Below are 24,277 nucleotides of genomic sequence, written 5' to 3' on the forward strand. Positions count from 1 at the left end.
GGCGGTGGGGGCGAGGGGCCGCGGCGTTCCCTGCTTCGTGTGGGGACGGGTGAGCCGGGGGGGGGGGGGTCTCGCGTCTCCCCCGGCACCCAGGGAGCGGTAGGAACCAGGAAGCGGTTTCTGCCCTCGTTACTAGTGCGTGGCAAAGTTTCCCTCCCTCAGGGTGTCGACCCCCTTGCCCTGAGGTGAGGTGAGGAGAGGTGGGGTGAGGTGAAGTGGGATGAAGTGGGGCGAGGTGAAGTGGGATGGGGTCGGGAGATGTGCGATGGTATGGGAGCGAGGAGGGGTGAGATGGGGTAGGGGAGGGGAGAGGTGGGATGGGGTGGAGTGGGATGGGATGGGATGGGATGGGATGGACAGGTGGGGTGGGATGCAGAGAGAACAGGTGGGATGGATGCCCACAGAGTGCCAGCACACTTTGCCATGGTTTTAGTGACAAACCTCCTAATCCCCCCCGTGGTGATTTTGTAGGGGGCCCAAATGCCTCTGGGGAACGGAGCTCCCAACGGCCATTCCCATTTCTGACCACCGAAAAGCAAACTGACCCTTGAAGTGAGCTCCATCTGGAATGGATCCAGTTGTCGTTCATCTCTTCTTCAGACTAACAGGTGAATAAGGTGTATCTCACCATTACAGATGAAGCCAGAAGGTGCGTTTGTAGGACTCCTGAGGAACGTCAGGGTTACAGCGGAAAAAGGCTGATTGCGGTCATGATTTTAAAAAGAAGAGAAAGCATTCATATGCCCCCAAGGCATGCTTTATTAAAGGAAGGGCTATTTTTTCTCTTCCAGCTGTATGTCTGAGACTGCTAAGCGTCAGAGGCTAATGCTGATTTTCTGCGCTCTCTTCAGTTTGGAATGTAATACAGAGGGATTTAATCAATAGGGTGATACAGAAATGTAAATAGGTTTCTGTAAAGATGGCTTTGAAAATCTATAGAATATAATGGAGAACTAGAAGAGTCCCATATAATTATTAAATACCCTATAAAAATCCATGGAAGGGATAATTCTCCATTAGTTAAAAATATATAAAAAGATGTGTGCCATTTAAAGCAGCACTTTCCAATAATAGCAGAAAAAACTGTTGTAATGAATGAGATCAATAGTGTATCCCACCTCATCTCTGCAAATACCTAAGAGCAATGCATTGTAGATTGTTGTATTTGGAACAGAGGAGTTTCTTCCTGGTCCCATTAACTAAGGACTGACATGCCTTGATGCATGTCTGGCTTAGACACCTTCCAGGCTTTCTTCTTTGGTTCTACTTTTATTTTTTAATATATAACAGGTAACTGATAGTAGTAATTATTATTTCTTGTTGTTTTATCCTTGTACCTAAAATATGAACTCCTGACCACGATCGTATTGCTTTAGGCACTATGCAGAAGAGAAAGCAGGCTATGAAACCAAAGATGTCGCAATATAAACTAATCAGGTTTTAAATCAAATCATATGCTTGTTGGGGTTTTTTTTGTTGTTTTAAGAATTAAACCTGGTACAATATCTTCCTTTGTCTCCATTTACATGCGTTCCCTTTGCATGCTGTCTTATTTTAATATTCTGAGTAGGAAAAGCATCCGCTATGCTTTTTCTGTCCCACATTGTGTTATACAATTTCTTTGTGTCTTCTTATCCCCATACCTCCTAACTGTGTCTCGTTCACAGTAGCCAGTCTCAAGTTTTATTCTTTTTCATATTTTCATATTGGGAAGAATATTTTCATTGTGATGAAGTTGCCCTAGCATATACTTTCCTTGTAGTAAAATGGGAATCTCTACAGTTATGAAAGCAAGCTAATCCATGTTCAGGAAAAATCAGGAATGCCTAAGTCAGTATTTTGGCTTTTATATGCATCCAGACATTATTGCTAAGATGAAGGGGGGAAAAAACCCAAATTCCACTGTTTGCAGTAAAAACATCATTCAAATTAGATAATAATGAGAATAGCAACAATTGCAAGGTTTTTAATATCCCCTGTTGTAAACATTAAAGATTTCTCTTAGGAAAGGTTACAAAATAATATATTATTTAAACATGGAAAAGTGGCACTGTGAAAATGAGAGTAAGAGCAACTGAGAGAAAGAACATCCTTCTTGGAGTCACACCATTTACCCACTTAGGCCCCAGTGCTATTCAGGCCATGCAGCCTGAGTAGGCACCCTGTGCTTCCTAAATCCTGTGGGCATCTTCCCACAACCCGAGCAGTTGTAGAGTGCCAAAATCTGGAGGAAGCTGAAGTTTTGGAAAGGATACCAAAGGAGGTGATAAAACAGCTGCTACTTGCAAGATTTGCAAGCAGTGCTGTAGTCCTGCTCCCACAGAACAGAGTGGGAGTTTTGTTACTGATATCTCAGAGCACAGGCTTAGCCTATCTCATCCAAATCCTGAGCTGCTCATTATCTTCAGTCTGCACCTGCTTCTTATCTACAGATTTTATCTGTAAGCACAAGTGGCCTCTCAAATGTACTGAAACAACAATGGTGAATTTCAGCACAACTAAAGTGCTGTAAACAAAAGACTTTGGCCCCCTATGTAATGCTGATTTCTGATCATCAAAATGTGAACACTGACTCACTCCTGCAGAAACCTTTGCAGGAGCTTTGGTGACAAAGTTTTCTCTTTTGAGAAGAAATAAGTAAGTGATGTCTCAAAATCTTAGATTCTCAATAAGTGAGTGCTGCTTCTTTTACATTTCTGCTCACTGGGATAATCCCAAATTCTTTGGCCAGGTATGGATTATGATTTCTTGCAAATGGCTGAGTCTGGAGATTAGAGTGGATAAAGCAAGTAAAATTAATGTTGACTCTATCAGCACTAGCATACTCTTGACTGTTTCTGTTACTTTTTTAGAATATAAAAACACAGTTGGATCCATCTAGTTCTGTATCTTGTCTCCAGCAGCCAAGACTGGATGCTTAGTAAAACAGTGTAAAAATAGACTATGTATTCTTCTCCTATTTACCTTATAATTTTCCAGCAACTAGTGAGGTAGGGACTTCTGGAACTCAGGGTTGTTTCGAAGCTACTATGCTTAGTAGCTACTAGTGGTCCTGTTCTCTAGGAGTTTGTCTTAAGTCTTTTTGAGCCCATTTGTGGTTTTGCTTTCCACAATGTGCCATGCGGTAATAATTCTTCACTGTGTAAAAACAATTTCAAGTATTCTTCCTGATTGTTTTATTAAGTGCTCCTTTGTTATAGAGGCAATAAATGAAATTTCTTTTTTTGATCTTCTCACCATCATTATTTTCCAGACTTTAATTGGATTTCCCTTCAGCTATCCCACTTTCAAGCTGATGTACTTTTCTCTATTTCCAGTGTGAAAATTTATCACCATCCTCCCTATCCTTTATAATTTTACTAGAAAACACTACTTTCTTTGAAACTTTGATTCTACTAAAATGACTGTTGAATTTTGCTGGATCTGGAATGGGCAAGAGCTGTATGACCAAGGGACTCAGAAGAACTCTGAGCATATGAGCGACAGAGTCCTATGACTTTGGGGGTCCCCTCATCACCTAAGGGGGGAGCTACTAATTCTTAACATTCAATTTCCCTTTTTGTCCACTTCCTAGCCCCACACTAACATTTTCAGAGAGCTTTCCACTTCAACCTCCAGACATCCCGCAGCAAAAGCAATAGCTCTAACCAGTGTCTGTGTATGTATAGTTAGGGTTATTTTTTCCCATGTACGTTACTTATCACCACTGAATTTCATCTGCTATTTTATCACTCAGTCACTCAGTACAGGCAGACACCATTGCCTCAACACCTCTTCAGTTCCATCCTGTACATGTATAGCAATTGCAAAGCAGCTTAGATACAATGTGTTGCAGATGTTTAAATAAAAATGTGCAAAGGAAAGACTGTCTCTTTTTTATTATTATTTATCTACAGAACATTTTGCACTGTTCTGAGTGCAAGATTAATAATTACACCAATAAAAAATTGCTGCAGAAAAGGAGAGTATCCTTCACTTGCTGTAAAATTTCAGTGCCAGTAACGCCCTTGCACATGATATTCCATGAGCAGGTTGATCATGGAGTAGGGCTGCTTCCTTCTTTGGGAATTTGGAGATGCAGAGAAACACATGCTTCAGCTGTGCGCAGGGATGCTGTTTCTCTCCAAATTTGTTATGTGGGGTTCAGGCAAGAGGGGAGAACCTGTGGCACTGCTCTGGGAACCCCTGAGCTCCTAACCTTGCAGTGGGACAGCCCCTGCATTTGGCTCTTATTGTTCACTAAACCCACTCTCTGGTATATCCGTGTTGTTTCTGAGCATCTTCAGGGTCACACAGAGGTCAAAGAGGAGGCTCGTGTTTTTTAAGGCAATGAGAACAGGAACAGAGAGTCTTCACATTTTCCATCCACTTCTGAGAGAGTTGCCTGGAAAAAGTCTTTTTGATTTGACATTGCAAAAGTTCCATATCTAACATAAAGTTCCACAAAATAGAGCTTTTTATCTTACAGCTAACCCTCAGTTTTGAAGACAACAAAAATGCCATGCCCCAATTTCTGGTTAAGGAATATTTTTAACCAGGAAATGTTTTTTTAGCCTAGATGCATGATAGATCAAGGGGAAAAATGGGTTTCATTGACTTTTGAAACAATCTTCATTTCAGGAAAGAAAAAAAAAAGCCTTTTGTTCTATAACAAGTAACATCCTTAAAGTACAAGTACAGTTCTCTCAAATTTGAAATATTATGGCCAGATTTAAATTCTCCCATTTGAATGAGGATGCTGAAAGTTGAGGAGGTTTTCATTTTGTTGAAATATACGAGATATTTAAGATGATTATTTTCACCTATGGGCTGCTTGTTTCTTCTCAGCTACCATCTCTATGCAAAATGAAGGCAGCGCTGTGTGAACTGCTGATTGCGTGTATACCTGCTGCCAAAGCTACAAGCATCTCACGTGAAGTAGAGGGATGACAACCTGCAGAGGTACGATGTTAAGGAAACTGATTTCCTGGTTTCTTTAAAAGATTGTTGTTTCCTCTTGGTGTCCTTTTCCCAGTGGTCTTCTCTCTGCAGAGTCTTGGACTGTTTATTTTATAACTGGTTCACTAAGGTCAAGGCCTGTGCAAGGCACCGTGCAAATTCAAAAGCAGTCTTGGAGGTATAGTCACAATTCAACAGCATGACTGATAACATCAGCTCAAATTCCTCAGGAATAAACTGGTTTGCTGCCATGTGTTAACAAGTAGAAGCACTTGGTTTCTAGGATTTACCCAATCAAAATACAGGAAGCTAAAACATCTGGCTTGTCAAAATGATCATAAGGTTATAGAGGGAATGGCAAAGATGCCAGACAAATAAAATCCAGGAAATGAGCACAGTTTAACCAGAACATAAGTTCAGTCTCTAAACATACTGTCTTACCTTTCTGATACACTGATTTCTATCTTTTTTTAGACTGAAATTCTCCAGGAAGGAAACTTCATGTATTTGATGAAGTGCTAAGCATCATGATGGTATTTAGTAAGTAATTCTTACCACCTCTCCTGCTATTTCTTAGATTTGTGATGAGAATTATTAGAAGTGACTTGCCCATTGTGACCCAAATGGAAATAAAAAAAATGCAATGAGCCATAGCTATGTGACCTCAAGCCAAACGCTTCAAACTCATGTACCTAAATATAGACACCTAAATAAATGGCCTGATTTTCAGAAGCACTGTGCAACTCTGAGAGTTGTAGGTGCTCTGAAAAATCAAGATGCTTATCTAGGTATCTAAATACAGACTGAGTTTCTGAATATATTATTTGATCTGCTTCAGAATGTAAACAACTAAGAAAACAAAGGTACTACAAATACTATTTTTACTGTGCTATTAGAAGGCCACAGAGTGTAATCAACTGCAAGACACAATTTACTCCTATAAAGCGAATAGTGTGGTAATTATTGTTTATTAATTGTTGAGAAGTAGAATTTAGGAGCCCTAGTTCTGAAGCAGTGCTAGACAGGTTTGATGGAGAAATCCATTGTACTAGATTTAGTTGCCTTTTATTAATCTTTATCCATAACTATAGAGATTGACACAGAAAGGCTCAAAAATGTCAGCTTAAGGAGTTTTGTTTATATTGACAGATCATAAAAAATTATTTATGCGTTTCATTCTCTTAAAGTGTGATCTATAGTCCTAAGGATTTTTGTGTTTTTCTTTTATTTCTGAAATCTTCATTCATTATTCTGACACTTTTAGGTGACTGTTGCAGGCGTAATTGGAATATCATTGGAAGCAGAAGAATGTGAATGATGAGTTTTTAGTCAGCACATGACACCACATACACGTTCAGTTAATAGAAAATAAGCAGCTCAAGAAGGTAAGTAACAACTGAGACTATATTTTTGTGCCTGAATTGTGCCTAGAAGTAAAAACTTACACACACAGCCTTTTTCAACACTTCTACTAAGACGTGTTTTGTTTAGACACATTATGTTAGTGTATGCCTATAGATATTATTATTTTTATATATTATGGCACTAGAAATCTAGAAATACATCAATGATTGACAGTTGGCCCCTAGATGGTGCCAGTGCCTACATACTGCCAGCCCTTGTGCAAGGTGAACACTGGAGATGGCAAAACAGAAATGGTCTTTGTGACACAGATATTCTTGGGCAGTCATAGCTTCTACAACACTGAGTCATTGCGGCAGAGCAGCCTCTGAAGAGTGTCCTTCTTCCACATCAGCCAGAGGGAAGTATCTACCCCTTCCTTCTACTCTCCCAGCAGTGTGACAGAGCTCCAAAAGAGATAGCCAGTCCATCCAGGCATTATGTCCTACCGAGGCACTGATCTGCCACTCGTACCCTTGCGTACCCTTGCACTCCAACTTTGAGTTTTTCAGATGTTTGGCAACCTGGCTATCTGAAAATCCTGAAGGAAGGAGTAAGCTGGGCTTACAGCTGAGCTGGAAAGAGGGAAAAAGGGTACTGGTGAAGTTCCCAGGAAGGACAGGAACAGTAAAGGGAAGTTGGAAGGGAAGGGAGAGAAGAAACAGGATCTCTGGTCTAGAGTCTGCCTTTGGGGTGCTCCAATGCCACCTCTGGAAGAAGCTCGCTGTGCTGTGAATTCATTATGTAAATCTGTTTGCAGAGAGAGCCTGTGCTAGAGATGTCCCGTTCAGACAACCAGCCCAACAAGACATCCAAAGGCACAGCGTGCTGCCGGGCTGTGAGATGCTTAGAGTCCAGAAGGTAGGACAGCCCCAGCTCCCAGCCTTTGCCCAGCTTCCACCTTCGACCCCAGTACAAAGATGCCAACACTGGCATGTCTCCATGTGGAGGGGTAAATGTGTCTTGTCATGTGCAGATCAGTGCTGGCAGGTGTGGTAGCTCAGAGCAAATGCTTTAGTGATTGCAACTTTCGCTATGTTCTGTCACTTGGATTTGTCCTGGCTTGTGGGTATGTAGAGAACTCACTACCCGATTTCTTCCTACAGACCCATATGCCTACATGTGCAAACTACACATGTCCACAAAACCTCTGAACCAGACTGCAAGGCCAGAGTCTGTAAGAAAAATTTAGCAAGGCTGAATATGTTGATTAATACCCAAAGGACAGAATATAACCATCTCCTGCTGATTCAGGTCTTTTTATTATTTTAAGAAACAACCAGATCATTGTGATGAGATGATTTCCATTCATGGTAAGCAAAGACCAGTTGCCAGGTTTTCAGATAGTAAAACATTCATTGGTTTATTTTTTTAGAAAAAGGAGCTTCAAACCTCAGGTTTAATGCCTGAAAACACCCTTCTAATAATCCTTTTTTATGTGTATATTATTCCAGTTCTATAAACAAGCTTAAAATAGTAAATTATAATACCAAGGTTTGGACAGAGGAAGAGTGTCAAAGGCAGTATCTTGAGGCCATGTCATGATACTGGAATGCACTTGATTTTCTTTTGGTATCAAGCAAACAGAAGGACACACTTAATGCTTTTCTGAGCAATGATGGTTTTCAGAATAAAGGCCAGATAAAAGGCCAATGCCTTGAAATTGCCCCTGGATCTGTGTCAGCAGTAAACAAAGACCAACACTATGAACCCACTGAAACTTTTGTGTTTAACTCGGAAGAGTCATGTCTAGTGACAGTTGAGACCTTTGACATGAGAAAGAGTGACAGAGCCCTATCTTCAGCTTGGAGCACACTTTACCAGTGCAAGACCCCACAGTTAGAGGAGTCTGGAAATGCAGTGCTGAAGGACTACATCCATAGAGCCTCATTAGGCTCTTCTTTGGGTCAGGTGTTCACAGAAATCACTGGTAATTGTCTCTGAGCAAGGACCCAGGAAAAAGTGAATGCCAAATCTTGCCATTCCCTAATTACACTTTGCAAAGAACACGATCCTCCTTAGCTTTAGGCTTCTCTGGCCAGCTGTGATTACCTAATCTGATATCTGCCTTGTGTGGGGTATTATACCCTCAGAAAAGATGTTTTCTGCCCTTGTAGGCTACCTAAAAGTTGCTTTTTGGAAGTGGAATGCCTGTATAGAGAATTTAGGTCTTCAGACTTTTATGATTTGTGTTTTGCAGATTCCTGAAAAGTAATCACATTGCCTTTCCCTCCTCTCTCCACCCCAGGAATGCACACACACCAGATCAAAAGCTTCTGTTTCAGAAAAATGTGCAATTTTGTTTTCAGGACTACTAATATAGAAATGTAATTTCAGTACTTGATAAAACAATTTCATTTCCTGTTCTGCATTTTTACCTTATTTCAGGTGGGAATCTGCTTGTTTTCACTTTGATTTAACTTTGGTATCCTCAGTCTTCGCTCAAGTCACTTCTAGCATTCCTTTGCTTAAGCTAACCAGATTGACTCCAAGGCTTGGCAGGCTTAACAACATTTTTATCAACTTTCTGATTTAGCTCTGATCTCTCTCAAATTTATCAGCAGCCTTTTGGAATTACAGTGCTATCAATGGGAGATGTAGTATCTCCTCTCCAGCACAGAAGTTCTCATTTTCATCTCCAAAATCCATGTTATTCCCTTCAGACATAATATCCCACTGGAGCTCGGGCCCAGTTGTTTGCTCATGTGCCATGACTCCTTCCTTACTTCTCTTTTTCAAAGCTGCAAAGATTTAACAGTAATAGTTGCACTGTACTGTACATTAAGCTCTTTCAATGCTTGTTACTCCAATACTCTGCTTGGTACTTGGGAAAGATGATGTATCAAATTTCTAATGCAGTAAAAGCAGTACACAGGTGAAAAAGCCTGATACAACTTAGGAAAGTTATAGATGTAGTTCCTGTCTCACAGGTAGCTGCTAGACAACCTTCTAGGTAACGCTCCTCTGTAGTGGTTGGTTTTATGAAAGGACGCTGTATTTTTACTCAACAAAAAACTTGTCTGTAGTCTTTAAATTCCAAGCTTTGCATTAAAAACAAAATAATTCTGAAGCATCTGGGGTACAGCTGTTTCATCAGCATCTTAAAAATTGTGAACTAAGAGATTTTAAGTATTTCTTCTGAATATTTTGACTGTAACTCTACAACTAATGTAATTTACCAGTAACACAAGTATGGCAGTTCCAATTCAGGAAAGCACATAGCTTATCCAAACTCTTACAGACATACTATCAATAAGCAGGCTTGAGGGCTTTAATGAGTATGAGCAATACTTACAACTTTTAATCCATATGGACTTTGCAGCAGTGGGTAATTACCATTATTACCCCAAGGTATAGCTGAGGAAACTGAGTCACTGAGGGATGAAGTGATTCGCCTAAAAAGCACAGTGAGTCAATAGGAGAGCTGGGAATAGAGTGCAGAATTCCCTGCATTATCCATTGGAGTCCTCAGATAATATCATTTTATAAATGCTCTATCTTTGTAAAGACTTCAGTGCTATAATTATCTTCCCAGGACTCTCATGGAAACAAGATATTTATAACCCCATTAAGCCTTTCCTAGTAATTTTATGATCAAAGTGAAAAAAATAAATAATGCTGCACCAATCAGTCACATGTCCAATGTCATTCAGAATGGCTACATGATGAAAGCTTCTCCTTGGTTGTTTCAATTAAATGCTTGCTATCTTTTGAATGCCTTTCTTGTGTCTAACTCCCCTTCCACTGCATACCGGTGGAGAGGAAATATTTCTTGCCATGTGATGAGCCACACATTTAGAATGTACCAAATAACTGGGAAAGATGCTTGCTGCCAATAAAGCCTACTGGTTTATTCTATAAATGTGACCGGTTAAAAAAAAAATTTTTCCTAAAAGCCCTTAACGTTTGCCAGTGTCACCTAAAATGAGCAAAGCTACCTCAGTATTTCCACTAACATTTGTGTATCTTTAAAATTACAACACAGATGCCAAGACTAACTGTAAACAACGGGTTAGTGACTGAGGCATTTGGACCCTGGTTCAGCAAAGCACTTAAGCATGTGCTTAAATTGAAATCCATTCTTATTCTGCAAATCCATTTTAAGTGTTTGCTTAAAGCAAAACACATGCTTAAGCTGAGTTTTGCTTGGCACAGGGCTTAGGCATGGCACAGAGCTAGGGCCTTAGAATTAATTTATTTTTGAAAGGAAGTAATTATTTTTAGCTTACCTCTCAATGGCTACAGCCATATCTTTTAGTCCCCAGATATCTATTTTCAGAAGGTATACGTGCTAAGCCTAAACTTCTTGTTTCTGTGACAATCAGTGGCACAGAAAAGATATCGAATGCCGTTACTAGCATAAAGAAAGAGACCACTTGAAATACTTGACTGCTAAGTACAGATGAGAGGGGCCTTCATTGAGGCTCATTAGAGGGAAGACATAAAAGAAGCTGTGATTATTCTGGGAGGTGGGTGCTGATACAATGGGTGATCTCTTTACCATGCTGACTGGAGCAGATTCATTTGCAGTAGGTCAACAATTTTACCTCAAAATGTTTTGATGAGTTTTCTGTCAAATACTGTATTTCCACAGGAAATGTATGTTTTCAGGAAAATGTTTATACTTTCCTGAAAAGTATCAAAAAAATGTTGCAGTGTGATAGTTTCTGCGTTCTTTTTCCTTGAAAGTCTTCTTTAATATACAATAAAATCAAAAAATTATTAAAGGAAATTTGATTTAAAAGAGTTTTATTGCTCACTTCTCATAACTCTAGATTTCCTCTCTCTTGTTAAGAAGACTCCTACCATTTGTTTCACTGGGTTAAACATGGGAGTTATTTATCCCAATATAAATGAATACCAACATACAGTCCTGGCCAGCACAAACTGTGAGTTTTGCTCAGATAGATCTGGCCTATGGTATGTCTGGAGGAGGAACAACTGCATTTTCTAAGATGTTTTTTGAGGGATGCCCCACTGCATTCCCTTTAACAGCCATACTTCGTACAGAAGGTAGAAATACAAATATAGGTCAAAATACACTATTTTTTTTCTCTGTGGGCTTAAAAATCTCCTGCTTCATACACCCTTGTGGTAGCAGTATGAATAAAACCTCATTCTGACTCCTGCTACTGATATGTAGAAAAGCTTTCTAACAGTAGGGAGAGTCAGGTAAGAGGACAAATCCCCCATGGAAATTCAGCACTGCCTTATTTAAAAGCAGACTGAACAAACACTTGAAGAAGGATAATTTAGATACTGTCAATCCACTCGTGAGTAGAGTATCGTGATGACCTTTTAATACCCGTTTAACCCTGTCCCAGTGGGAAAGTGCTGTATTTCCCCCCACCAGAAGCTTCTGAATTATTTCCAGGTAGAAGACCCCATTTAGCTCTATCACTTGACCACCACATTGCTTTACTAATCCACCTCCCTTGTTTTTTTCCACCTAGGAAAGTATGGCAACTGCATGGAGCTGTCATCCACTACAGAGCAGTCACACAGTGATAGGATCCCAGAGTGAAGCCCACTTTTCTTCACCTGCTTGTTTGGTATGTCTCTGGCTGTCTAGAACAGGTACTTCTTTCCTGCCAAAGCCTACACTTTAATAAAAATACATCCTGCCTTTCAGGACAAACATTTTCCTAACTAATTCTAGACTGCTAGGGAGTTGCTAAATCTGCTAGCCTGACAGAGGCAAGGCTGCCGCAGCTCCTCGCCTCTGGGTCCAGCATGCAGCGAGGCTGAGCATAGATTCCCAGCAGGCACATGCACAAACACACACATGCAACGTCTGTATGCACTGATGGCCCCACTGGCCAACACAGACAGAAACACTCAGCATCACACAAGCAGCACCAACAGCCTCGTCCTGCTCCCCTCTCAGGCAGATCAGGGTGAAGTCTGTGAGTGTGAACTGTATGTAAAAATACACACGTACAATACGGATCCCTCCAGCAGCTGGGCCTGATACTCACACCCCCATACACACATGTGCACACACAAGAGAGACCATTCCACAGGAAAAGATGTGAAAATGGAGAGTAAAAAGAAGACAGGACAGACTGCACTGATCAGGCACAGGGCACAGCTGGACAAGCATAGCTGTCAGCAGCCTGTTTACAGGCAACTAACCTCTTTTATCCCCTTATCCCTCTTTTTTTCCCCACATTTGTTCCTCCCCAAGCCACTTCGATCTCCCCCTTTCCCCTCCTTTGCTTCCCCCCCTAAACATCCCATAGGAAGTCTTGTGCAGCCACAAGCTGCTTCTCCCCTGCATCCCACAATGTGTCCCATGCCCACAGGCAGTGTTGCCTCCTCAGCCCAAAAGGTGGGAGCTGCTCCCGTTGTCGCTGCTGGGTGTCACCCCTGCACATGGCCAGCCCTGGGAGGTGCTGGGCAGGGCATTGCTCAGGGTCCCCACCTGCTTTTGCTCCTCTGCTTTAGAGGGGGAATGTGGTTTTTATCACATACCCTAACATTGCCCACAGGCTGTTCTTGCAGCATGTAGGAGACAGAACGTAGTTCTCACCAGACACAAGATCACACCAAGTCTGAAAAACTCAGCAATATATAGAAACTACACCAGAGTTGTGCTTGTGTTTCGTACAGATCGGAAACCATGTGCAGTGGTGTGTTATTAAATATTCACAGTTTTAGTTGGCTTCAGGTGCCTTTTATTCATTCTAACCAAATTGATGCTACCTTCAGGTTATACTTTCCTTTAGGGACCTTTTTAGTTTAAAGTCAAGTTTGCCATTATGGAATTTTGATTTTTTTGAGTTACCTCTCTTGGGGAAAAAACGAATGAAAACAAAATAACACACACACAAAAAAACCCCAAACCCAAAAGTAATTAAACAGAAAAATAAAAATAAATGCACATTGGGGGAAAAAAAAAAAATCTTTGCAAAACTACAAGATACCTGAACAAATATTGTGGACATTTCCAAATTTTAAAATTAAAATATACACTTTTGGGTAATGACCACATGTGAAAACCAAGGGAATAGTTTTGAGTTATGGAAGAGATTCTGAAACAGCAGATAAGAGTGCAACACTTGCACAGTTAACCAGTATGAGCTAAATTAGAAGTCGGACAAATCATCTTCCAGCCATATAAATCATTAAAGCTTGTTAAATTGTTGTAGCTGTAACTGAGGTAAGCCAACCATTTAATGAATTATACAATGTGTTATTTTCCTATGGATGTTATTCCCATAGTTTTTACTGTTGTTGAAAGTCCATTTATGTTTTTTTACAAATACTTCTAAAATGATGAATAATCTTTACTTAAAAGACTAAAAATACATGCCAGCTATTATCGTATATGAAATCTGACAGCAGTTAAAGTGTTGGTATCTGAACTTATTTGACAGCTTCTTTGAACAGCTTTAACTAGGTATTCTTTCTAGGATTAAATATTTTTAGATTTGTGCAATTTATTCTGTAAGTCAGTCATGTTAAAGGGAAAGCAAAAATGTTCTAGGTTATTAGACAACAAGTCTAATGAATAGCAATAGCTTTTCTTCCAATCACTTTTTATTAGAAGCCAAACATCACGATCAAACTTTCATTGCATATTCATACAAAGACCGATTCTGAATCCTGTGGAGCAAATAAAGTTCAGTAGAAATTTTAGGTGCTCCGGTGGAACAAGACCCCAGTGTTTCCCATGCTTACAGTTTTTCCATTACAAATGCATTTTATTTGCAAAATTTGGCACCAACTGTAGGCAGAGCAGGCCAGATCTTTATCTACCTACACAGGCAGTGCTACATAAGTCATGCTAGTTTATCATGGCTGTGGATCTGATCCGGAGGTCTCTGCTCAGCACTGTCCTGTGTTCTGTGCACACCAGCACCAGGGAGCCCTATGGAGTTACCAGTCTGGTTTCTTAGCACGAGGCACCACTTTGGCCTTGGTTTGGAGACCTGCAGGAAGCAGTGACCTGGCCCAAGGGACCTGCTTTTCTGCTGGTTCTAGTACAACTTCCATGCAGGATTTCCAAATGGAGCAGCTTTTTGTCCTGAATGTCTGGTTGGTGAGTTTAGTATATCAGTTATCTGCAAAATCTGTGAATAATTTGACCCACAAATTATCAGTGCAGCAGGAGAGCTTGATTTTTAAACAGTAGGAGGTAGGCAATCGGGTGAGGAGCACAGATACGACTATACTGGTATGGCATACCACAATGCAGAGTATGTACAGCATTTAAAGTTGAAATTAAGAACTGTTAAGGCAGAGAACCTATATGAAGATGTAAGATAGGGAAGCAGCTCAGTGGTCCATCCATCCAGGGGTGGCTGGCAAAGGAAGGTCAGTTAGTGCTGGGCAGCTTTCATTCCCGGCATTTATACTGGACCCGGAATGGTGCCATGGGTTGCTGTGTCCCCACCAAATGTAAAGGGCTCTGCAAAAAGAAGAAAATCCGTAGAAACATTTAAGTTAGTTCAGTTAATGGTATTATCATCCTGCTTTAATACTAAGATATAAACATGTTCTTGGAGCTTTGGTCTTAGAGAACCAAGACGAAACACTGAGAGTATTTCTTGGCTTTGCCGAAGCCATTGAGTAGGGCCTTCATGGTTACTTTTTATTCCACTCACTCTGACAGAGGGTAACACATGAGATCTTAAGAAACTCTAATGGTTTTGAATATCTTCACCTGCATAACTGCCTGTGGGTGCAGACCCAAGTTACAATCAACTCCAGTGAGAGCTGGCATGGCAACACACCATCAGTCAGGAAGAGGCAACCTTCCTCCATATTCTGGGTGGACTCTCTACCACTACTTGAGATCAACATCTCATGTTCTTCAAGGAGAGCAGAGGAACTAAGTTCTCCAAGCTTCCACCTTCCAGGCTAAAGGGCAACCGTACAAAGCCCATGCTGCTCTAAACTTCTCCCTCTGCTCCTTGGCAGTTTAGCTATAGGGCATGCATGTCATGTTTAGGTTATGACAGGTAGACATGCTCATTTAGTGGCAGTCCGTGTTTGTGAGGAACAATGATTTTTGGAAAGTAGAAAGGACACAGTGCAAATGGACAAGGAAATTACTGCTGAGAGTGGAGACTGCGCCACTCTCCCTTAATGGTAAAACCTTTCTCTGCCACAGCTGCTCTGTCAGTCTTACCCTAATCATTTATCTTCCACCACTGAATATGTAGTGGAAGAGCACTGCAAGTGCTGCATCTGATTTAATATCTTTAAAGTATTAATAATCCAGTTCCATATTCATTGTTTTTCTGAGTGGCAGAAAGCAATATAAAATCTCTTGTAACGTTTAGGCAATGATGAGAAAATACTCTTGTAGGCACTTTCTTCTATAGACAGTGCAGCCCCACTAACATTGTCAGAGTTACTCTGGGTTTTCTGAGTTAAAACAAAGATCAAGTTATTCATTACATGTTTTATTAACACTCCTCACGAAATTTTGCTTCATTATACATAACCACAGTTGAGCATGGCTGTTCAGCTGAGCGTGATGAACAAAGGATATAAAGATGTGGAATGCTATATAAATACATGGATCTTTTACCTCCTTTGGTACTGCATCCAAAAGCACAAATTCATATTTGTATAGGAATAGCACAACAAACAACTGGATTTCCATGATAGCAAACCACCTGCAAGAAAAGGGAGGAAAACATTGGCCTTACAATCACACGTGTGTTATCACCAGATAAGAAACAGGGTGTCTTTGACACATTTTACATTCCATGCTTTAGTTCTGCCTGAAGGTTTATCTTCAGTAGGAAAATATGCTGTGGCTTTGTTCAGCTTCATTACTCAGTGAGGAACATGAATGTAGCGGCTGCCCCTTCTTTCCGGTGAAATGTTAGACCAACAGTATCCCTCTGACACCCTATTTTAAAACAGCCCCTTATCATTATGATTTTTTCCACTGTATAAACATTTGTGTTCTTCTAACGCTTGCTGACTTGAAATAACTTCATAGGAGTGAGAAGACAGTCAAATATAGAAAAGGCTATATGACTAATTGTGCTATATAAAGTTATATAATACAGCTGGGAGCCTGATGACATCAGAGTAGCTGTGACAGCAGGAGTTAGTATTTAATGCGTCAGCGTTAGAATGCAGTATGAGACCCAAGGGCATGATTTTTTTTCCTGTAACTCTCAAGAAAGGTCTTTCTTAGTCAGTCCAGAGAAGATCTGCAGGTGAACTCATCTAGGCTGTTACTTTTTTAATGTTGATATGTACAAGAGCTTTCTGCATTCAGGCACCATCATGCACCTATGCCAGGACATGGGATTACTTGCTTGCATGATTTAGACATAAGTCTTAAATACCTAGTTAAAATAGTAATACTACCTTGCTCTTCTATGCAGTTTATTTTCCATTATCTGAGAGATGCTGGAAAACTTGGATAAAACAGCTATTGGAGAATTCACTGGGGAGAAGGCCACATGACTGTACATGGTGTCAGCCTGGATTTGGCCTGGCAGGTGTGAAGAGGAAGCTAATAAGCCCCCCGGGACCCAAGCTAACTCCTGCAGAGCCATCCAGATCTGTGTACTGAGCCACCCCATGCTCCGGAGTGGGAGGATGCTTGTTCGTTTTGGCATAGCTTCAGACCCAAATTATCTCAGTGATTTCACATTGCAATTACCTTGAGATAGGGAGCTTTTGGTGACATTGAGCTTGGGGGAATGCAGTGCAGAGATATTTCAATGGAAATTACCTCAGGTCAGGGAGGACTTACTAGCCCAAACTCCATGCCGGCAGCACCGTACGAAGGTGGGCTCCTTACGGTCACTGCACTGTTTGCACAGTGCGGCCCTGGAGCCCTGGTGCTTGAGGTCCTGCCTCTGAGCCATCCTCACTGACTTGGCACGGGTATACCATGATGCAGCCAAATGCCAAAATGCCTCTAGGTTGCCCATGAAGTGGAAATGCTGCATTTACAGAGGGCTGTCCTTCAAACACGAGCACAGCCAGATGTGGGCTGACCAGCTTTGACACCTCTGTACCCGCAGCGGGGTTCATCTGCAATCTGTCTGAGCAGCAATGGATATAACTGATAACTGACTGCAGCACTTCCCACCGTTAAATCTCAAAGTGCTTTTCCCAACAGGCTGCCCTTGTTATTATTCTGCTCTGCAAACAGATGCTGAGACACAAGGATGATAAGCAACACACATGTCTGAGGGTGGCCAGAGGGACGGTCCAGGAGTGAAAGGCAGGACTGCAAAGTCCCAGTGCGTCTTTCTCTCCCATGGCACATTGTACTGAGCAGAAACTGTGAGCTTTCTTGCAGATAAATGCCCCTTAGTTCCCACCTGTCTTTCGTATTCATGACTGAGTCCTAGAGCAGTTTTCCTCTAAAAACTCTGAGCCACTGACGCCTACCCGTTTTATTTAGTGACAGGGTGTTTTGACAAAGATGTGCTTTCTGAAATCTTGCCCCCAATGCACTGCTACATATTTGTGTTGTGCTGGAACCCAGGACCCCAGCTGTGGAGTGAGGTCCTGCATAAGTGGAGTCCGAGAATGAAGTCCCGGCCGTTGTGCTGAGGGGTTTACAATGTCAGCATAAGATAGGAGACAACAGGCGAGAGCTACGCAAGATAAGCACAGTCTCACAGGCAATAGTCACCTGGTTAGACACAAGGAGCTTCACTGCCATCAAAATTTTCCTTTAGGTAAAAAAGATGGCACAGACATGGCTTTGTGGGAGCTCTACCCATGTCAGTTTGGTAGAATATTTGACAAGTAAGTTATTTTCAAGCTTTCAGTTTGATTAAATTAGCTTTTGATTTCACAATGAACTTTTGCAGTAGTGAAATTAAATGTTTAATACATTTCATTTATAAATCCCAGTACTGAATCAAATGAAAATGCATCTTAAACATGAAATATCATTGTTTCATTCAGTCATACCAAGGAAATCTGCAACCTGGGATCTAGATACATCCCTTGATTTAATTTCCTTTCTTCCAAGACCACGACATTATTCTTTTAGAATTATTGCTGAAAAATGTGAAGGTGTGTGTTACTATGTAGACTGCAGAAGGGTTTGAAAGGACTTTTTGTCTGTCAGCAAAAAAAAGATTCTCCATCTGTTGTCTATATAGAAAAGTTATCATTTTCTTTCTAACCACAAACTTATTTTAAAGATATTATCAGAGTCCAGAGAAGAGCCTGAACAAAGAAATAGGTCTGTATATATAAATAAGCAGCTTTCAGAAACATTGTTTTGCAGCTTGTCCTGTACCTGCAGATTCCTCTTGTGAATTCTGCTGTCACTCTTGCTGGGAATGAGGCTGTGCTCATATTTAGCTCAGGAATATGGTACAAGCCACAGAGGTACAGCAGTGAGTGAGCTCTGGCAAGCCTAAATGGTGAATGCCGTTTTATTCATTTTGTTTATGCCTTTAGTGCCTTCACAAAGTTTATCTGACACTCATGTCCAGCCTGCTATAGGGTGCAGATTCAAGAATGCAGATTCTCTGCAACACCCTCTAGATTCCTTGCCCCACATGGGAGTCTTGAGTTAAATTGGCTAATTTTAAGGATTCCTGGTTCCTTGCTTCTTAGAGGAGACCAGGTTTTGAAGGCAGAGAATTGAGCATAGAGATGTTTGAACACAGAAACAAGGAGCAGCTGGCTCCCTGGGACTTGTTCCAGGAAGAGGGACAGCAGAGAAAACAGCAGAAGGAATGCAGGAAGCATTGAGCCTGGCATTGCTGGAGGAGTGAAGGGAGACAGGATCTGCAATTGAAGCCATCATGCAGTTGCGTGGGCCTTAATGCAAAGACAAGATTCAAACAGTGAGGAGCCAGTTAAGACACTTAATGATTAGTAAAGATGTCAATGGCATCATAGAGGATGGAAAGAGAGTCTCAGACCAAAAAAATGTTCTTTAGGTTAGTTTAGAACTGGTTTATGGCAACCTAAACACCTATGTCTGTAAACTGGCATGTTTGTAAGTGGAGCAACCCTCCCTTGATGAAAAGATGCCTTTGCAGCAGCAGAGATAGGCTGACTTTCCTCCCTGGGGGATATCCCTTGATACAGTAGTCTCAGATTCTGCTTTTACATTGTGACTTAACCTTAACTTTTCCAGGAGTGAAACTACTTTCAAATCAGTTTAAACAAGGTCCAGATAATACTGAATATTAGGGGACTGACAAAGAGCAAAGCAATGAAAACACTTTATCTCCAAGTGTAAGAGGAGCCCAGTTCAAGAGAGTTGTTCTCTGCAGGGTTGGGAATAAATAAACCCCAGCTGTTTCACTGACCTTCCTGGACACTGATGGTTCCCTCCTCCGAATGCCACAAAGCTGTCCAAGAAAGCATTCTTCTCTAAATTTGCCTCTTTCCAACGATCCTGTGGGAAGAAACTTTTTTTTTCCAAATCAGCCTTACATAAATAAAGCTTAACTTTATTTCTCCAGGCTAAAAATGACCTTGGACAGCTAATCCTCAATACGAAGTTGCACTAATGCCATTTTTTTGCATTCAACCTGTTAGTGTTAGAGTCTGGATTTAAAAGTCAGCACTGACTCAGGGAAAGAAATGAGAGTCCCATTTGAAACATACTTAGGTGCCTCAAAGTGCTGGAGAGGTTTTCAAAATCACCCCTAAAGCATTCTTCCTATACCTTCCCATTTTTCTAAATCCTGCATCTTGAGTTATTGAAATGCCTATAAAAATGCAACTTTATCCTTTTAAATATATGCACATTCAAAGCAAATGTTCAACCAGTACCTACCCTCAGCCATAAAATTGTATCACGGCACACAAATGGCTCATGCATATCTTGCACACAAACCATTTCTAAGATGCTGTGCACAGACAAATATGAGGTATGAGCTGTAACACAAGAGAAGAGCAAGGATCACAGAGCCTCATTCTCAGGTGCAAGCCAGCGTGTGAGAAAATTAACTATTCTCAACAAAAACAGGCTGTCTGTACCCAGAGGGCTCCTTGCTCCATCCTGAGTTGCTTTAAGAGAAAAGGAACAACACAAGGAACAAGGCAACATGGGCAGTTTGGGTGGGTGACACTGACAGAAGTAAATCTCTTGAATGCTGGGTGACAAACTATACCAGCGTCCAGAAACTCAGTGCAACTCTACCAAGGCCCTCAAGTAACACCCTGTCAAGTTTATGATGGCTAACTCCTCTGATGAAGCTGTCTTAGAGAAGAGGTAATCTTGTGTTTGCTTAGTTTGGTTTGTTTTTTTTTTTCAGCTAGGGCTGTTTAGACCTTTCTGAAGAGGAAACCTGTTAGCATCAAAATCCAATAAAAGCAAGAAAAAAATCTCAGCAGTGATGAAGCAAGGCGATACATTTGGAATGGCAGTGTCCAAGGGGCACTCACCTATACCTCGTGGAAAAAGGGTGAGTTTCTAAAAAACAAGCTAGCTTGCTTTTTATGAATAAAGTTACTAAAGAAATAAGCTGCTGCATTAGGGTTTCTGCTTTGGATTTCAAACAGGCAGGAATTGTTATGAGGGGTTTCAAGTTGGTGAAGAGTTTGCTAGAAGGGAAATTTTGTTTAAATTACTCCTTGATGTATTTCTATAAAAAAGACAAACTGTTCTATATCGGATGGTGCTAAAAAGAGCAGTTACAAGCCTGCCCACACAGCCACCTGGAGTGGAATAATAATCAAGAAACTCTAGATGAACTACTGAATTAGCAGAGCTAATATGTACCAGAAATCATCTGGCTGGAAAGACCAATGAACCTGGGTAAATACATGGAGATAAGCTATACAAACAAATGACAGGGTGAGGAGAGTACTTGGAATCATAGAATCATTTAGGTTGGAAAAGACCTTTAAGATCATTGAGTCCAACCGTTAACCTAACACTGTCAAGTCCACCACTAAACCATGTCCCTAAGCACCACATCTACAAGTCTTTTAAACAACTCCAGGGATGGTGACTTCACCACTTCCCTGGGCAGCCTCTTCCAGTGCTTGACAACCCTTTCAGTGAAGAAATTTTTCCTAATATCCAATCTAAACCTCCCTGGTGGAACTTGGGGCCACCTCCTCTTGTCCTGTCACTTGTTACTTGGGAGAAGGGACCGAGCCCCACCTCGCTACAACCTCCTTTCAGGTAGTTGTAGAGAGCGATCAGGTCTCCCTTCAGCCTCCTTTTCTCCAGGCTGAACAACCCCAGTTCCCTCAGCTGCTCCTCATAAGACTTGTGCTCCAGGCCCTTCACCAGCTTCGTTGCCCTTCTCTGCACACACTCCAGCACCTCAATGTCTTTCTTGTAGTGAGGGGCCCAAAACCGAACACAGTAGTCAAGGTGCAGCCCCACCAGTGCCGAGTACAGGGGGACAAATCACTTCCCTGCTCCTGCTGGCCACACTATATCTGATACAAGCCAGGATGCCATTGGCCTTCTTGGCCACCTGGACACACTGCCAGCTCACATTCAGCCGGCTGTCCACCAGCACCCCCAGGTCCTTTTCCACTGGGCAGCTTTCCAGCCACTCTTCCCCAAGCCTGTAGCGTTCCATGGGGTTGTTGTAACCCAGGTGCAGGACCCGGCACTTGGCCTTGTTGAACCTCATACAATTGGCCTCAGCCCATCGATCCAGCCTGGCCAGATCCCTCTGCAGAACCTTCCTACCGTCCAACAGATCAACACTCCCGCCCAACTTGGTGTCCTCTGCAAACGAGGGTGCATGTGATCCCCTCATCCAGATCATTGATAAAGATATTAAACAGAACCAGCCCCAATACTGAGCCCTGGGGAACACCACTTGTGACTGGATGCCAACCAGATTTCACTCCATTCACCACAACTCTTTGGGCCCAGCCATCCAGCCCGTTTTTTCCCCAGCAAAGAGTACGCCCATCCAAGCCATGAACAGCCAGTTTCTCCAGGAGGATGCTATGGGAGATGGTGTCAAAGGCTTTACTAAAGTCTAGGTAGACAATATCCACAGCCTTTCCCTCATCCATTAAGCAGGTCACCTTGTCACAGAAGGAGATCAGGTTAGTCAAACAAGGCGGGTTCAATCAGTGGGCTCTTTCCACGGTGAGCTTTGAATCAAGATCAAAGTGATGTAAAGTAGTACCATATTATTTGGAACATAAAACTGAACTTCAAAGTCTTGATTATTTCTACAGGCTCCTCCTTTTTGTGCACATCTTCTCTGCATACAAGGCCATCCTCCAGACAATGGGGAATACCCAACTTTAAGCCAATTTGTCCATATGCTTTTGTTGTGAAATAAGTGAAGAGGAGAAAAGACAGCAAAATACCCATGCTAAGAGTGACAACTTACAGGTTTGAACACATCTGGATCAGGAAAATATTTTGGATTCCTGTGCAACCAATACGGTGACAACATCAGCATGTCACCTGCAGGAATGGTGAAATTCTGAAAAGGAGAAAAAACTCTAAGAAAAGAGAAAATCACCGGTTCAACTCACAAAACAGTCCCTCCTTAATACATCTCTTCCATCAGCAGAAGGTCCTAACAGAGGACAAGTGAAGATGGTAAAGCCACAGTGGGCATATCACATGTTTGAAGCTTCTTCTTGCTGTTGCCATTTTTTTCCACAAGAAAGACCTAAACAGTGGAGAACGTGGTAAGACTTTTTTCATTCTAATTTGTTTTTTTCAGGTATTGAAATAATAGAAACACTATTTCTGTCTTTCCTGCTTCTTAATGTACCATGTGAGCTGGTATTTTTTTCTACATCTTTTGCTAAGCATTTCCTTCAATGCAAAGAAATTCATAGAAAGTCTTATAATGCAGTAGACCTTTATGGGACTTTAGTAATTTCTTAAATAAGCATGAGTGCTGCTTCCTTAAGAGAGTGTTTTTCTCCCAAACATTTATTTGTTAGACTCCTGAATGCTGACACTTCCCTTCTGAATGGCAGTGAAGAGGGCAAACAGAAAAGAAGGAGTATTATCAGTTACTAAATTGTGGTCCCTTCTACTATACTTGTTGTGTCTGATTACTAGTTCATATACCATCAGCCCAGTATCTCCAGCTCAATTCAATTCAGTCTAAAAGCAATTCAAAATTGAAGGTAAGACTGTGATTAAGAGAAGCAAAACCACTCTTAAATTAATGATTATGAAATTAATGATGATGAATAAATCTGTTAAACAGAAGATATATGTGAGATTGTGGAATATCTCTACTATTTTAATTTTATCCAGATCTATTGGGAGGCCCCTTTCCAGACAAATTATACAGCATCAGTTTTGGGGGGAAAAAACCCCAAATCTCACCTGAATTCTTATTGGGTTTACTACTTTCTTGGTGATTGCACCTGGAGACCTTAGCCGTATGGCTTCCAAAGTGCACCATTTAATGAAAGGGAGCTTCTTAAGGTCCTCTTCAGAGACTTCTATTTTATCTTTACCTGTCATGGCATAAGAAAGAAGACTCTGTGTAAAAGTTAGATTTCATACTTGTTTTGATACATGCTGATATGTCTTGCTTTAGAACTTTTGACAGAATAACTCATTACTTCAAGACCTTGTTTACACCCAGAAATTTTCTTTATATTTCAAAGTAAATAAATGGACCAAAATCAGTACACTTTAAGAAAAGCCACTGAAGATAATTTAATGACTCTAAAGTAGGTGTAGATATGGCATTGGCCAGAAGAGGCCAAACAAAGGCCATCTTGGAAGTTAAGAGCCCGTGGACTTTTTCAGTACTTTAGTAGGACATTGCATGGAAATCTCAGGGACGGTAGGCACCAAGACAAGAAGCCATGGCTGAGCTCCTGGGCTATGTTAACACTAAAGTGTTAACTAACTAAGTAAATAAAACAGGGCCAGGAGAAAGGGTTAAGCACTGGTTCATGTTTTTCCTTTTTGGTTAATTATTGACATGTTCCTTGATGTGGTTTTGACCCATGTCAACTAAGAGTCTTCCATGAAGGTCTAAGCATGGTTCAGGGGACTGTGTATGTGAAT

At 41.3% G+C, this 24,277-nt stretch overlaps 1 protein-coding gene and 1 long non-coding RNA gene across 11 annotated transcripts in view; one reads left to right on the forward strand and one right to left on the reverse strand.

Moving 5' to 3' along the window:
* The first annotated feature begins 18 nt into the window (after positions 1-18).
* Positions 19-23,588, forward strand: LOC138689691 (uncharacterized). 2 transcript variants are annotated; one of them, XR_011328589.1, is made up of 9 exons: positions 19-185; positions 472-608; positions 4,828-4,941; positions 5,413-5,478; positions 6,203-6,323; positions 7,100-7,200; positions 11,793-11,891; positions 20,562-20,711; positions 22,462-23,588. It is a non-coding gene; the product is annotated as an uncharacterized lncRNA (long non-coding RNA). The 2 variants fall into 2 exon arrangements; XR_011328590.1 differs by lacking the exons at positions 19-185; positions 472-608 and adding an exon at positions 623-649.
* The window catches only part of CYP39A1 (cytochrome P450 family 39 subfamily A member 1), a 28,291-nt gene continuing 17,877 nt past the window's right edge, over positions 13,864-24,277 (reverse strand). For 7 of the 9 annotated variants that reach the window (XM_069805630.1, XM_069805625.1, XM_069805623.1 and 4 more), the window contains 5 exons: positions 23,582-23,715; positions 22,620-22,715; positions 19,608-19,696; positions 15,881-15,968; positions 13,864-14,752 (listed from right to left, as the gene is read on the reverse strand). In XM_069805630.1, the coding sequence (XP_069661731.1) occupies positions 14,681-14,752; positions 15,881-15,968; positions 19,608-19,696; positions 22,620-22,715; positions 23,582-23,715 (479 nt within the window). In that variant the 3' untranslated portion in view covers positions 13,864-14,680. Of the gene's footprint in view, positions 14,753-15,880; positions 15,969-19,607; positions 19,697-22,619; positions 22,716-22,774; positions 22,908-23,581; positions 23,716-24,277 lie in introns of those variants that run through there. The other 2 variants (XM_069805626.1, XM_069805627.1) reach the window with 2 other exon arrangements.

Source organism: Haliaeetus albicilla, chromosome 18 (genome assembly GCF_947461875.1).
Source record: "Haliaeetus albicilla chromosome 18, bHalAlb1.1, whole genome shotgun sequence".
NCBI lineage: Eukaryota > Metazoa > Chordata > Aves > Accipitriformes > Accipitridae > Haliaeetus > Haliaeetus albicilla.